This window comes from Gopherus evgoodei, chromosome 7, assembly GCF_007399415.2.
Source record: "Gopherus evgoodei ecotype Sinaloan lineage chromosome 7, rGopEvg1_v1.p, whole genome shotgun sequence".
Classification (NCBI taxonomy): domain Eukaryota; kingdom Metazoa; phylum Chordata; order Testudines; family Testudinidae; genus Gopherus; species Gopherus evgoodei.
Window position 1 is genome coordinate 72,633,070 of NC_044328.1, and position 13,491 is coordinate 72,646,560.

A 13,491-nucleotide genomic window follows, 5' to 3' on the forward strand; every position below is an offset into this window, starting at 1 on the left:
ATAGCCACCCAGAGTTGCAGCGAAACCAAAAAGAGTAGGTTTTGTGCCTGAAAAGTTCTAACTTCTGGGGTCCATGTCCCCAGGTGTGCCTCTTGTTAATTTCAACTTCTCCTGCACTGCTACAGCTACTAAAGAAGCTGGGCCCAGGGGGGAATAAAGTTCTCAAAATTCTTCAGGGACACTTGATAGCGTTCTTCCAACCATCTGGACAAGGACTAGTGCTGGCCACAGACCCCTGGCCAGCTTTAATATGGCCTCATTAATAGGGAGGGCAATTCTGGCTGGGGCTGATGGGGTCAGGATACCATACATTTGAGAGCTCTCCTATATAACCATCTCTATGTCCAGGGTCTTCACAATGCAAACCAGGAGAGCCTGAAAGGGCTCAAAATAGTCACCTGCCAAGGCAGGGGTTGGTGCAGCTCCCTCATCAGGCGATAACTGTTCTTTTATTGGAAATTAGAGATTTTTTCTGCTGCTCCTAGCTCCTGAGTGGTCAGTGGCCTAGGTAGTTATGTCATCAGGGAGCCTGATCTCTTCCTGGATCGGCAGGAAGATCTGCTTTGGGATACTTGAGATGATGGTCCCTGGTGAGACCAGTATGGTCAGCTTGGCACATTAAATGGTACTGCCCCAGATGCCCTGGTCAGCTCCTTGCTATTCAGACTTCCACTGCGTCAGCATCATGTGAGAGACAAATGCTCAGTACCAGCTTTCAGGTTGTTCTTATAAAAGGTAGAGGAAAGACATCCCTGCTCAGCATTCGGGAGAAGGCGTGACCAAAGAATAGTACTTTTTGAATGGTGGTGACGTGGCAATATGCTGAAGAAGTCTCTGTAAAGAATCTAGGTGAATCCATAAAGACATAGACTGAGCCTGTAATTGCCACAGTGGTCAGTGCTGGTGTCTTTGCTGGTGCTGGTTTGCAGAACATCATTTCTACTTCAGTAGAAGACTTAAGGCACTCTCTTTGGAGAGTGCTGTTCCTCGTTCTCCTTCAGGATTGTTTGCCCCAGCACTGGGAGCCACGTCTGAGCTCCATTTGGTTGTGCCTTTTGGTCTCACCCTTACGTTGGGGCACCAGTTCTGGCTCCAATGCTGAAGCTGTCAAAGCTGGGAGTGCTGATGTTGAGATTGGTGCCGTATCAGTAGGCACCAGTGTAGTGACAGAAGTCCCTGGTCCCTGTGCTGAGGCTGTCAGTGTCAACGTAGCGAACGCAGATTTGGATGGCGTTTTCTTTCCTGCCACAGCTTGACATTGGAGTTTGCCATCCGCCCAAGCAGCACTTGCTGAAGATGACCCTTCTTGCTCTTTGGAGGCAGTAGTCTCCTCCAGATCCAAGGTAGCATGCACTGATTATTTAAGCAGATGCAATTTCAGCTATGCAACCCTTGGACTTCCACTCCTTGAGAAGGATTTACATACCATATACAATGGGAATGTAACTCTCCTCCAAACAGTGACTAAGGCCTGGTCTACACTACGCGTTTAAATCAATTTTAGCAGCGTTAAACCGATTTAACGCTGTACCCGTCCACACGAGGCCCTTTATATCGATATAAAGGGCTCTTTAAATCGGTTTCTGTACTCCTCCCCAACGAGAGGAGTAGTGCTAAAATCGGTATTACCATATCAGATTAGGGTTAGTGTGGCCACAAATCGACGGTATTGGCCTCCGGGTGCTATCTCACAGTGCACCACTGTGACCGCTCTGGACAGCAATCTGAACTCGGATGCCCTGGCCAGGTAAACAGGAAAAGCCCCGCAAACTGTTGATTTTCATTTCCTGTTTGCCCAGCCTGGAGCTCTGATCAGCATGGGTGGCAATGCAGTCCCAAATCCAAAAAGAGCTCCAGCACGGACCATATGGGAGATACTGGATCTGATCGCTGTATGGGGAGACAAATCTGTTCTATCAGAGCTCCGTTACAGAAGCCTAAATGCCAAAGCATTTGAAAAAAATCTCCAGGTTACACAGTGCTGCGTGACAAGCGTAACAGAAAGCCAAAGAATCAAATGGATGCTCATGGAGGGAAGGAGGGGGTACTGAGGACTCCAGCTATCCCACAGTCCACAGCAGTTTCCGAAAAATATTTACATTCTTGACTGAGCTCCCAATGCCTGTAGGGTCAAACACATTGTCCGGCGTGGTTCAGGGTATAGCTCGACAATTTATTCCCTCCGTCCCCCACGTGAAAGAAAAGGGAAAAATCGTTTCTTGATTTCTTTGAATGTCACCCTATGTCTACTGAATGCTGCTGGTAAACGCGATGCTGTGGCAGTGAAGAGCAGTATCCGCTCCTCTCCCTTCCCTGATGGCAGATGGTGCAGCAGGACTGCTAGCCGTCCTCATCCTGAGCCCGTGAGTGCTCCTGGCTGGCCTCAGGTGAGGCTGGCCAGGGGCGCCTGGGTAAAAACAGGAATGATTCCCGGTCATTCCCAGTAGATGGTACAGAATGGCTGGTAACCATCCTCATCATAGCAACTGGGGGCTGAGCTCCATCAGCCCCCTCCCTTTCCTGTGTAAAGAAAAGATTTTGTACCGCCTGGATTATCATAGCAGTGGGATGCTGGGCTCCTCTCCCCCGCACCGCTTAATGTTCTGCCTGGACTGTCATAGCACCGGGAGGCTGCCTCCCCCTCATTTTATCTCACTAACAAGTCACTGTTTCTTATTCCTGCATTCTTTATAACTTCATGACACAAATGGAGGGAACACTGCCACGGTAGCCCAGGAAGCTTGGGGGAGGAAGGAAGCAACGGGTGGGGTTGTTGCAGGGAATGTACATGTGAATGGCATGTAGCTCATCATTTCTGTGGGATCTGACACGGAGCAACTGTGCTCTCTGATACACTGGTTCTCTAGTACACTTGCCACATATTCTAGGCAGGACTGACTCTATTTTTAGAAACCATAAAGGAGGGATTGACTCGGGGAGTCATTCCCAGTTTTGCCTTTGCGCCCCCAGGCCGACCTCAGCCAGGCGCACACATGATAGCAGCAGACAGTACAGAACGACAGATAACCGTCTCTGCTATTATGCAAAAGCAAACGAATGCTGCTGTGTAGCACTGCAGTAATGCCTCTGTTAGCGGCATCCTGTACACATACGGTGACAGTAAAAAAAAAAAAGCTGAACGGGCTCCATGGTTGCCGTGCTATGGCGTCTGCCCAGGCAATCCAGGGAAAAAGGGCGCGAAATGATTGTCTGCCGTTTTCCCGGAGGAAGGAATGAGTGACGACATTTACCCAGAACCACCCGCGATAATGATTTTTGCCCCATCAGGCACTGGGATCTCACCTCAGAATTCCAAAGGGCGGGGGAGACTGCAGGAACTATGGGATAGCTATGGAATAGCTACCCACAGTGCAACACTCCGGAAATCGACGCTAGCCTCGGACCATGGATGCACACAGCCGAATTAATGTGCTTAGTGTGGCCGCGTGCACTCGACTTTATACAATCTGTTTTACAAACCGGTTTATGTAAAATTGGAATAATCCTGTAGTGTAGACGTACCCTAAGCCCACTGACTGGGTGAGAAGGCCATCATAGGTCAGGTAGGATTTAAACCCATAGGATTTGGAGTCTGGCATAGCAGCAGGCACACGGTACCTATTGATGCTACATATAGAGACAGTCTTTTTTAGGAGCATCCAAATTGAAGAAAAGAACGGACGTGGGGGTGAAGATACATTTCTCCCCCGAAAGTCTGGAAATGGATGCGTTTTTAAGATCAACAGCAGTAGTGGGTCAGACACTCACAGCATTCTGCCTCCCTGTCAGGGGTGGAGAGAGTGAACTGCACGATGCAGCTGCTCTGTCCTTCATGTCCTTGCACAGGAGCACAAGGAGGATGTGAAGCCATAACAGACACTGTTAGCCAAGGAAAAAAAGTCTGGTTTTGCGCACATGCTCACCTACAGTGGATGCACAGTGACACACACTTGGAACAGCAGCTACTTTGCTTAGCTATCCCTTTAGCAGTACGTGATTTTGCAGGTATGCAGTGATATGCTTTGGTATCAGAATTAGGCCTTAAAAATTAATTCAAGCAAAGTATGTTTTATTACAGTCAGCTAAGGGAAATTCAAAGGACAATTTTAACCAATACTTTAAAAAAAATGTATATTTTACTGTAACTGCAAATCCTGCTTTCCAGACAGAAAACTCAATACTGACTAAAAAGCTAGACAAATTATTTCTATTTAAAACACCCTAGTTAGTTCAATTTCTTAATTTTACTTTTATTGCTGTATTTCTTCAACTAAAAATATCCATTCTTTAAAAGTCAGCATTTTGACTTATTCTCCTGGATTCAGTTGCCATAGAAGAGCTCTTCTGTAACAACTGCCTGCTTTATTTGTAATTTTTTTTTTAGGGGGAATTCACTATTATATTGCTCTCGACTAAATGTGTACCATTTAATTTTTCGTACTTGAAAAGAAACATTGTCAAGAGGGACATAATTTATGTACTAGCTCCACAGGCTTCACATTTTCTAACAACTGTAGCTTAAACTTCATTCAAAGGTGATAAATTAAAATTTTTATGAGCATAACAAATATTAAATTGCCCCTGGCAGGTTGTGTTGTCCTGACTGTCGAATGCAGAAGGGATAAATTTAATAAAAAACTATCCATGAAGAAAGAGAGGCTTGATCTCTCCTGTCAGATACCAGTGCTGCACACCAGCGATCAGTGACTCTCTCCCCATGTGGGAGGGTATGTAGAGGATACAGATTTTTTTTTTTTTTTTTTAAACAGCAATCCAGGTTCACACTTAAAATCTGGACAAATGAAGAGTTAATATACAGAACAGTAAGAATTAGCGGCACCAAAACTAAAATGTTTTTAGCATATAAATAATGTTACCTGGAATCCTGCCTCAATCACAACTTGACCTGCTAAAAGTTGAGCTAGAAGTGTTACACTATGTACACACTGGTAGTAAGTTGGGTTTTCAAACTGAGTTAAGACCCAGCCTGCATAATTTTACTCATTACTTGTCTTGCGGGACCATCTTGGAGCTTGAGACATGGACCAGGATCCCATTGTGCTAGGTGCCGTACAAACCCGTATCAAAGATGAAGAGTTTAAATCTAAGCAGTTCAGAGTACTTAAGAGTATTACACAAGCTGTATCAAGATAAAATTGAGCAAAAGAAATCTAAGTTACATGTTATTACATACAAATAACTACCTTAAAAGATCATTAAGGTTGCAATGTAAAGCACTCAGAAGTTAGAAAATACCAAAATTAAGACTGCATGGGCAATATTAATCTACCCCCCTTTTATGTAAGCATTATGATTCAGTCTTTAATTACATGATTACACACTATTTTTCGCAAAGGACCCCTGGTTCATTCAGTGCACACGATGGACATGGCTCAGTGAATAACATCACATGCGGCTGTGGCCAAAGACTAACTCACAAGGGGACTTGGGCACCATTCACAAAACCACAGGTGGTGGTGGCTAGCAAGCCAAAAATACCAATTCTTTACAGCTTTAGTTGCGAGTGCTTCACACATCTGTAAACCAGACTTCAGATGCCTTCAGTTGGGCACTCTGAAAATGAGAATATAGTGGCTACCTGTGAGGGTCTGTCATAAACAGATAGTTAAGGGTTAATGTCTCTTTTACCTGTAAAGGGTTAAGAAGCTCAGTAAACCTGGCTGACACCTGACCAGAGGACCAATAGCGGGACAAGATACTTTCAAATCCTGGTGGAGGGAAGTCTGTTTGTGCTTTTTGGTTTTGGGTGTTGTTCGCTCTTGGGACTAAGAGGGACCAGACGTACACCCAGGCTCTCCAAATCTTTCTGAATCAGTCTTTCATGTTTCAAAATTGTAAGTAATAGCCAGGCAAGGCGGATTAGTTTTATCTTTGTTTTCTCAACTTGTAAATGTTTCTTTTGCTGGAAGGATTTTTACCTCTGTTTGCTGTAACTTTGAATCTAAGGCTGGGGGGAGGGGGGTCCCCCCTCTGGTCTATATGAATCTGAGTACCCTGTAAAGCATTTTCCCTCCTGATTTTACAGAGCTAATTTTTACTTTTTTTTCCTCTTTCTTTAATTACAAGCTTTCTTTTTAAGAATCTGATCGATTTTCCTTGCTTTAAGATCCAAGGGGATTGGGTCTGAACTCACCAGGGATTAGTGGGGGGGAAAGGAGGGGGGATGGTTAATTCCTCCTTGTTTTAAGATCCAGGGAGTTTGGATCTGTGTGAAGCCTCTCAAGGCAACCCAGGGAGGGGAAAGTCTGGGGGGAAAGGAGGGGGAATGGTTAATTTCTCCTTGTTTTAAGATCCAAGGGGTTTGGATCTGTGTTCCCCAGGGAAGATTTTGGGGGAACAGAAAGTGTGCCAGACACTAAATTCTGGCTGGTGGCAGCGTTACCAGATCTAAGCTAGTAATTAAGCTTAGAAGTGTTCATGCAGGTCCCCATTTTGTACTCTAAAGTTCAAAGTGGGGAAGATTCCTGTGACTTTGCCCAGCATTCAGCTACCTAAGCCACAAGACCATCCTCTTCCTGTAATCTCTTCCTTCATTCACTACATAATTTCCAACTTCTGCAACAAGTGAAGCAGGGGTCCTACAAATAACAGCCTCATTCACTACACAACCCTGATTCATAATATAGTATGTGACTATACCATCATACTACCATCATATATGTAACATATAGTATGTGGTCATATAATTAAAAACTATTGTAATGTAATGCATCCATACAAGGGGCCAAATTAGAGGTGGTATAGGCACTTTATTCTGGCACTTCCTAACCCCTAAGAGCTTGACATTGCACCTTTAAATGTTCTTTTAATGTTTTTTTGGCTGTAATTTCCTAGGTTTTTAAAAAGCAAACAAAACAGAAATCCCCTAATGTGGAATTATACTGACACCGACATGGAACATCAACATGGAACATCAACTTTAGATCCACAGCACAAACATCTGCCACTTGAACTAATATTAACTGAGTGCAGTAGTAGGTTGTCATCTTGTATGTGGAACCACCATTAAAGGAAGAGAGACTTTGCAATTGAGTTTCACAGTTATTTGCTGACAGCAGAAGAACTGAGACTCCAGAATACTGGGGTCTATTTCAGATGCCTGGGGCGTGTACTCTAGTGGTAACAGACCTTTCTGCCTGTAGCCCCCTCCAGCCTGTCCTCATCCCAGTCCCTTATTATAAGGGAAAGTTCATGGTACTCCTGAAAAATACAATTCTCCACATCAAAATATTTTGCTCTGACCATCTGTGGTCTGTCCTATGTCAGCCCTTGTTAAGAATCTCTTGCACAAGAACTCTGTTAGTAAATCTGTTCACCAACCCTATCCCATCTATAAGAGGCAAGAGAAAAAACAATGGCAGTGACAACTATGCAATTTCCCACAACAGAAGCAGCTCAACTTTATATTTCAAGAGGTATTTCCTGACCAAAATCCGAGTTATTCATAAATAATAGGACAGATTAATTAAACTAATCAATAGGAAATAAATGTATTAACACAAGATAATTCTACCAGAAATGTAAGAACGCAGATAGAGAAAAGGACCAGACCAGACCCAATGTCTTCCCATGAAAATAAAACAGACATGTATATGATGTGACTGTTTGACGCATGAGTGCACAGGAAGGTTACAAGATAAGTCAAAGTATCTTACAGCACCAAGAGGATCCCAGATCCTCTTGAAGTACTATAAAAAAATTAAGAAGATTGAAAAATAAAAGCTTAGGCTCTGAAAAGGCAGAGTCACAGTAACATCCCCCATTGTTACTGCTACAAACAGACCAGACGAGGGCAAACTACGTACCCCTGCCCTGAGCCCCTTATCTTCTGCCTTGAGCCACCTGCCAGATCCCTCCTGTACCCCAATTCCCTGCCCTGAGCCCCTTCCTGCACACCGCATTGCTTCCCACACTCCCTGCTCCAGCCCTACATTCATGACCCTGCATACAGTTTCCCCACTCAGATGTGGCCCTAGGGCCAAAAAGTTTGCCCACCTCTGAATTAGACACTGGGCAGTCAGTTTTCAAACATGTTTAGTGGCTAGCAGGAATCAGACCTTTATCCTTCTCCTTACATACCATAGGTTTAATAGAAGTGTTCCAGAACGATTCTTTAAACCCTTTTCTAAAAGCTTTGAGAAGACAGAATAAAATTGGTCAGCTTCATTATTACATTTTGATGGGAAAGGCAATGGAAAAACATTTTCCAGGAAGAGAGCCTAGACCTTTATCCTCTCCTTACACAAGGCTTTCCCTACTGTTGATTAAGGAGCATGTGTACATCCATGATAGTCAAGAATAGAATCCCAGGCCTACAGCCAGGGAAGTTAGTTTAGGATTATAGGGGAAGATCTTATTAACTTTCCACTTCCTGTGAGATTCCAGATAGGGCTGATGCGCAAGGTAGCAGAGGAAGCTTTGAGAGATTCAAAGTGGCCCAGTGTTACAGTGAGCTCTAGGCAAGGACCCTTCAGTGGCTATGAAGGTTCAGCCAATCTCAAAACAGGAGAGCTAGGTGAGGGGCTCCCTAAAATCCAGATGCAACAGCAGGGTACTAATGTAGACAGCTAGTAACTAAGCTTTATCTCTTGTTTCTGGGACTATGCTACCTGGTAGATACAGGGGTTGGGGCAGATCACCAAAAAAGGAGGGACATATTGAGCCTTTTGTTGCAAGATTTGGATGCAAGAGTTTTACAATTTCTTACTGAACCTGTTTCACTCAGTGTTCTTCCATGACCATCCAATTTATGTTTTCTCCACATTTGCAAAACATAACAAGGAAGAGTAGACCTAGCAAGCAATTTGAGGTATGGGGACTATTTAAGACCACTATCGAGTAGGAGTGTCAACTCTCACCTCTACTGTAGTTTGGGAAAAGGGATATTCATTTCATGAAGGAGGAGCAAGCTTGCCATTAGAGACTTTTGGAGGCTTGCCCACTTTGGAGAGGCGAGAGAAACCACATCTGCACAAGGAGAGAGAGGCTCACAAAAGCACAAGTATTTACTGTGAGGAAGCTAAGCTCTTTTCTCTTTACCTCTACAAATCAACTCCATTAGCTGATTAAAATTCATTAGACCATTGATTGTTCTGGTGACGTTTCTAATCCATAACTTGCTCCTACTAAAAGTCTGCAAAGTGAAGGGAGATTTATCACCACACAGTAATTATGACTCAAACATAAATTCATAATCCCTAGAGATTATTAAAATCACTCTGTGCATAAGGAACCCTACACACCCATTACGTGACCCTTGAAGATGCCATTCTCAATTGCTTTTGCACAAACATTTCCCAGATCTTAAAATGAAAATGAGTGGAACAGCACTAGACTACAATTTCAATGCAGGTGGAATTCCCTTCCATCAGCATTCCTAAACTCCAAATCAGAATACGAATGAGAAATGTGATATTGTGAATGCTTGCTCAGCAGTAAAACACAGCCTCTTTGCACATGTCAAAGATCAATGCTGTAAACCTTTCTGACAGTGTTGGATATGACTTGTCTCAGCACAGAAAAACCAACACGATATTCCATTTTAGCATAGACTGATTAACACTGACATAGCAAAAATTAAAATTCTAAATCTTGCTCCTTAAAAAGACATTCAGATTGAAAGTGAATCAATGGATAAATGACTCAAGCACCTTTAGCTTTATATTACATTGATTATTTTAAGTCCTATGATTAGCACACTTCTTCATGTTAAAGGTGACATTAAGGTTCTTATTCTAAATTTTTGGATTCTCCCTATTGCCAATATTTTAAGATAGGAAATACATTAAGTGGCCTCTCAATGGAAAATTCCTGAAGACCTGTTGACTAGGAAATAGAACAACTTCTTTTAAACTGCATTCTTCAATTTTTGCATCCTCCATTCTTCATCTTCACATTAAATTGCATTTTCAAACATCAAAGTACATCCCTGCAGCCCACGCAGCTTCCCGCTGCTCCGACCTGCCGGGAATGGTGAACCGCGGCCACTACCTGCAGACAGTCAATGTAAACAAACTGTCTTGCAGCCCACCAGTGGATTAACCTGACGGCCCACGGGCCACAGGTTGCCCACCACTGGTTTGAATCTAAACTGCTGCTGCATCACATGTTAAAACATTAGAAGGCATTTTTCATACTGCACATTCCCCAAAATTTTCTTTTTACAAATTTATAATTATGCCTTGGCAGTTGGAACAGGAATCCTATCCACGACCAAATCTTTTTTCTTACACTAACACAAAGGGTTATTTCAAAGCTGGCTGTAAGTGCAAAAACTTATTTTTTTCTTTCTTTTTAAGGAAAGAGAGAGAGTGTTCTAAGTGTTCTACAGGAACTCTAATCTTATTGTATAGATTCTTTTACTTAACCATTATGGCTTATAAGTAGCTTTCAACTGGATTGGCTTTGTGTTGTACCTTGGCTTATAAGAAGCCTGCATCAGTCTTTAGGATTAAACAGGTCACCATCTCCCACTATTATTCCAAGGATTCAGCTATAACTAGGGCTTGTTTACAAGGTAATAAATGCCACACATTTGGAGGGATGGGGTTTCTGTTAACTTAGCAGCTGTGAATCTGTTAAGGTAATTAAGACAAGCACCATACCAAAAGCAATGTTCTGTTTGACATCATTTCGAAGAGTAAGTAAATTCATAATTAAGCCTGGTTTATGACATTCAGCTGGCTTCCTCACATGTGAAGCAGTTATACCAAATCACTTCACTTTTCCTGTGAAGTGAAACACTAATCATTTTTGAGAGAGAGAGTGTGTGTGTATAGAAACAATGAAGTGAGTGAATGAGCAAGGATTTGGAAAATATGCAACAGAAGCTGCAGGGGGATAAAAAAGGAACAAGACCATAGATGCCAGAGACATAAGAGGCAATGACTGAGGGCCCTGAATCCAGGTAAATTCAACTTTGGACATTAAGGGGGTGTAGGGAAGAAAAGTATACAAGTTGCACAGCATTTTTTAAATGGGGATAATAATATAGCCTATCTCCCAGTAGTGTTTTTAGATTTAATCAGTATTTGAGAAACACTAAGATTCTTGGACAAAAAGTCCTAAGTTGTAAGTATTATCAAAGTGAAGTTCAACACTGTTTTAGTTGACTTGACAGCAGGATGGTTTTGAGAGGAGTGCTATGAATGGGGAACTGGTTCCGTCCTATCCACCCACCCACCCGCCCAACTACCATCAGCCATGACGTACATCCTGTCCATCACCATCACTCGACCTGCTGCTTTCACAATGCACATTCTAAAGCTAAGACAAAAGAATTGCCATCCTCCCCCAAGGACACCAACAGGCACACTCCAGAAAGCATGGAGTGGCATTCACATCCCCATTCTCAGGACGTCCTTGTTTTCCCAGACCCAGAAAGTAAGAATCCCATGTTTCTTCCCAATAAAAGTGAATGGGACTTGAGTATGTATCTGGCTCCATGCAATTAAAAATGTGATCCTACTGGGATTAAAATTTTCAACTACAAACAGAAAATTCCTTTTAACAGCTAGCAAGTACAGTGAACGGATTTCTTTAGTCTGAATTGTAACTATTATGTTATATTTCGAGTTGTGTTATTGCAAGAACAGCAGTTTTCTACACTACTGCAACATAAACATAGATTTTATATTATTTATAGAATTTGAGACACTGATCTTTGGAATATCAGTACCTGGACTTAATTTTTCCACTTTGAGGTGATGGGACACAAAGAATACAAGCTCTCCCAGTTTAGAAGCCAAATTTTCCTAGGTCTGCTATGATGTTTCAAGTTCTATTAACTACTCACCATTGTTCCAAAGGGAATAGCCCGTGAAGCATGATAATAGATGGCAATGAAGTTAATGAAGAAGGCAGTGCCACACACCATTGCTGGAATAAGGAAAGCTCCAATGAACATTTGTTTTATCCATCGCCTTCCTGTAGGAAGAAAACATTAAACATATTTGTAATTGATAAAACATGCTGCACTTTGATTAAAGTTCACATTTTGCCACAAGTTTGCCGGAATGTAAGTAGTTAGCCTTTTTTCCCCAAAACAAATTAAATGAGTACTAGCTAACATACACAGGAGCAAAGGTAAACTTTTAAACTGTACTTCACGTTTAATTAAGCCTTTTGATTTCACAAACAATAACCATTCTTTATGGAAATATGGACGTGCGAGGGTAACGACAGTCTACAATGGGAAACACTAATAAGAATGTGTAAAACAAAGCTTATATGTTAAAAAAAACAATGTTTAGAAACACTACTGATGGGTGTTTACACATGAAATTATTTCCTTGCATCAATAGGCACCAATTCTGTTGTAAAATGTCTAAGTGACTGGTTAAATGCAACAGGAATGGCAGTGCAGATTTATGGCTATAACAGCAATAACAGAGCAACGTTTAAACAAAGACTTGGGGAACATAAAACACCACACTATAATAATGTAGTTAAGACACGTGCTTAGCTTCACTATTTAATCACATTGTTCAGCATTATTCCTTTCCCTCCATTATCCTGTCCTCCTCCTGCCTGTATATCTAAAGACAGGAATACTGGGTAACATTTTCAAAAGTGCTTCAATGATTTAAAAGCCCCATCTTCAGAAGTGCTCAAGTGGTAGGGCTCTTGAAAATGTTACCGATTGTCTTTGTATCTCAGTAAAGCACCTAACACTACTGCTGTTAAATGATACCATGTTTAATAAACTCAGTAACAAAATTTAATTCACTATAATAGGCATCTCCAACAGAAGAGTAAGACAAGTCAACAGGTAAAGGTCTTCCACAATCCCGACAGATGTTAAGAGATTTGCTGCTATGCCTGGTGTGACAAAGTTCCTCCTCTACCTTGGTGGGTCCTGTGCTTATTGGCAGATTTGCTCACCTCAGTGATTTTCCCCACAGTCTGGATCAACTCCTCCTGTGTCTGATCAGGAGTTGGGAGGTTTGGGGGGAACCAGGGCCTGCCCTCTACACCGGGTTCCTCACACACACTTCCTCTCCTCTGGCTCCTCCTCGTCTGACTGGAGAGAGCTTCTTTTTAAACCCAGGTGCCCTGATTAGCCTGCCTTGATTGGCTGCAGGTGATCTAATCAGCCTGTCTACCTTAACAGGTTCTAGCAGGTTCCTGATTACTCTAGTGCAGCCCCTGCTCTGGTCACTCATGGAACAGAAAACTACTCATCCAGTAACCAGTATATTTGCCCTCTACCAGATTCCTGTACCCCACTGGTCTGGGTCTGTCACACTGGGTATTCAAGGAACCTTGCAGACCTTGTTTTGTGGTCTTGTGCAAGACCTCTCTGTGACGGCCCTACTCCAGTCTTGGCTGAATGTCCTGCATCTGCTATTAATCTGTGAATTTGTGCTAACTTTAACACTCAGTGTCTGGATGCATCTGAGCAGTTTACTGAATAGAATGCAGCAAAGAAACCAACATATGGTTTCGAGAATTGCATATGGACTACAAACT

General features: G+C 42.6%; 1 protein-coding gene across 1 annotated transcript in view; it reads right to left on the reverse strand.

The window, feature by feature from the left end:
* The window catches only part of TM9SF3 (transmembrane 9 superfamily member 3), an 85,429-nt gene that overhangs the window by 18,817 nt on the left and 53,121 nt on the right, over nt 1–13,491 (reverse strand). The window contains exon 9 of the mRNA XM_030568902.1: nt 11,816–11,946. Coding sequence (XP_030424762.1) covers nt 11,816–11,946 — 131 coding nt within the window. The remainder of the gene's footprint in view (nt 1–11,815; nt 11,947–13,491) is intronic.